The sequence below is a fragment of the Triplophysa rosa genome, unplaced genomic scaffold, assembly GCF_024868665.1.
Source record: "Triplophysa rosa unplaced genomic scaffold, Trosa_1v2 scaffold867, whole genome shotgun sequence".
Classification (NCBI taxonomy): domain Eukaryota; kingdom Metazoa; phylum Chordata; class Actinopteri; order Cypriniformes; family Nemacheilidae; genus Triplophysa; species Triplophysa rosa.
In genome coordinates, this window is record NW_026634880.1 from 1 (window position 1) to 2,013 (window position 2,013).

The 2,013-nt window shown below is 38.8% G+C and overlaps 1 protein-coding gene across 1 annotated transcript; it reads right to left on the bottom strand.

Moving 5' to 3' along the window:
• Positions 1-24: 24 nt before the first annotated feature.
• LOC130551281 (pre-B-cell leukemia transcription factor 2-like) lies at positions 25-1,425 on the bottom strand. Its single transcript, XM_057328842.1, has 2 exons — positions 1,000-1,425; positions 25-378 (listed from the first exon to the last, which is right to left on the bottom strand). Exons 1-2 carry the CDS (start codon positions 1,245-1,247, stop codon positions 294-296), a joined length of 333 nt encoding a protein of 110 aa, XP_057184825.1. The 5' UTR covers positions 1,248-1,425; the 3' UTR covers positions 25-293.
• Between the last annotated feature and the right edge of the window lie 588 nt (positions 1,426-2,013).

Sequence of the window (2,013 nt, forward strand, 5' to 3'; positions counted from 1 at the left end):
TAGAAGCAGTGCAATGCAAACCTGACCTGCAGATCAACCTATTAACCATCATGCCATTGTTGTGCAAATGGGACTCTATTCAAACACATGCAATGGGCATCACACAGAAATGATGGGGTTTGAACACAACATTGACAAACAAGAGTTGGTATTATTATACGTTGTTTATTTTTTGTATGTTGTGAATGTATAATATATCCGCCCTGGGCTGAACCCAATGCCAACTTCTAAACCAATTATAAAGTTAACACTAACAGTTATAACTTTAAGCCCTTTTAAAATGACATGCGCGTTTAAAACTTACCTGTTTTCTCTTTAATTTCACACAGCACACTGAACAGAGCGGGTTTCATCCGATGACAGTTTAAAGCGTGTTTTCTGTCACCAAATAACAAACAAAAGTCAGTCGGCTAACATTAGCATGCTTTCTCAGCAAGACTGCCATTACAACCATGTACATTCAAAATAAAACCACGTTCAAAGCTTTATTTTGACGTAAACGATCTTTTTATGTCTATATAATTAATCACATATTCGCTCACATAACTGTTAAGCGGCAACTTATGTCCCATAGCATATTATCTTCAAGCTGTGATTTTATGAAAGGAATGAAAATAAACAAGTATTTTTTTGAGGGGGGGGAGACAGACATACATGCTTAACTTAAATTATAACACATAATTATCTTGTGACGTTTGTATTTCAACAGTGAATGTGGTAAGTTTAGCAAGTCAAGAAAACGTAAACAATAGCGGCTAACATGCTAACTTTAGCATATAGGCTAATCGTACATTTGAATAAAAACGACCTTATATTTCAGCTACTCTTACAATGATATTGTATTTTTTATATGCGTTTAAGATTAAATGGCGTTATTAACAGTACTAGTTTTCAACCATTCTCTACCAAGTAGACGCCTGTCTAGCGCGACGTTAGCTCGACCCTTAACTCACAAGTTTTTAAAAGCAACAATTTCGAAAAAAAACGTATAAAACTTACTTCGCTTGAGCTTCGTCTAAACTTTGGTCGGTTATGGTCATGATCTGCTGTAGGATATCACCGATGTCTCGCCGGTTGTCGTGTCCGTTTTCGGTGCCTTCGAGGCCCCCGGGATCGCCGCCGTCGGGCCGGTGTTGCGAGGGAGGGTGCACCGCGTTGAGAGGATGCATTCCCGGGTGGACTCTCAACCCGAGGCCGCGGCTTGCGCTGGGCCTGTTGCCTGTAACGGGCTGCTGCGGCTGCAACATCCTGAGCAGTGCATTAACCTAGTGTGTGTGTGCGAGGGTGTGTGTCCATGCATCACCACGCTGGAGTCCCCTAGCGATTGACAGACAAAAATAAAACGTGCCCTTGCGTGGGCATCGAAAATGTGCACAAGTGCATGTATTGTGAGCTAATCTGCAGCCCTGTTTCATGCAGCTTGCAATGAGAGGTTACAGAGAGGAAGAATTCAATCTGATTAAGTGCATGTGTTCATGTGCATTGCTGATCCCTGGAGAATTTCAGTGCACAAATATGATAAAGGCCTTTCAAAGAATCTATATTTACTTCAATATACTATAGTTAATTTTAGTGTATACTTTAGCATTTTTGTGTGGTTAGCTGCCTGTAGTGCAACCCAAAATAAAAAAAGAACATTTCAATTATGTGTGAACAAAGCTGTATTTTGAGCTTAATTTTGGATAAATTTACACCTTTAACATTTGGCACCTTTGTGCATGGTGACAAAATCTTGTAATTCAACAGTGCAGCATGCATTAATAAGATTAATGATTTTCTCACAGGCTGCCAAACCACGAAAATGAAAAGCTTCCATTAGACACACAGCCATTTAATTACTAACAACCACAATACACATTTCAATTCTTGCTTAACATTAGTATAAATATTTAATATTCCCTTAAAACCTAAGTCAAACCAGTAGCTGTTTATTGCCTTAACTTGGAAATAACTGAATATTACATGCAAATTTAAAATGAGTATTTTTTGGCTTTATGAACCAGACGAACCCAG

What these genes read in the sequence shown, in the direction of transcription:
- LOC130551281 (XM_057328842.1), bottom strand. Translation starts at nt 1,247, where the DNA reads ATGTTGCAGCCGCAGCAGCCCGTTACAGGCAACAGGCCCAGCGCAAGC. An exon ending in TTAGACGAAGCTCAAGCGAA is followed by an intron (nt 379 to 999) that starts GTAAGTTTTATA and finishes ATTTGGTGACAG; the next exon opens with AAAACACGCTTTAAACTGTC.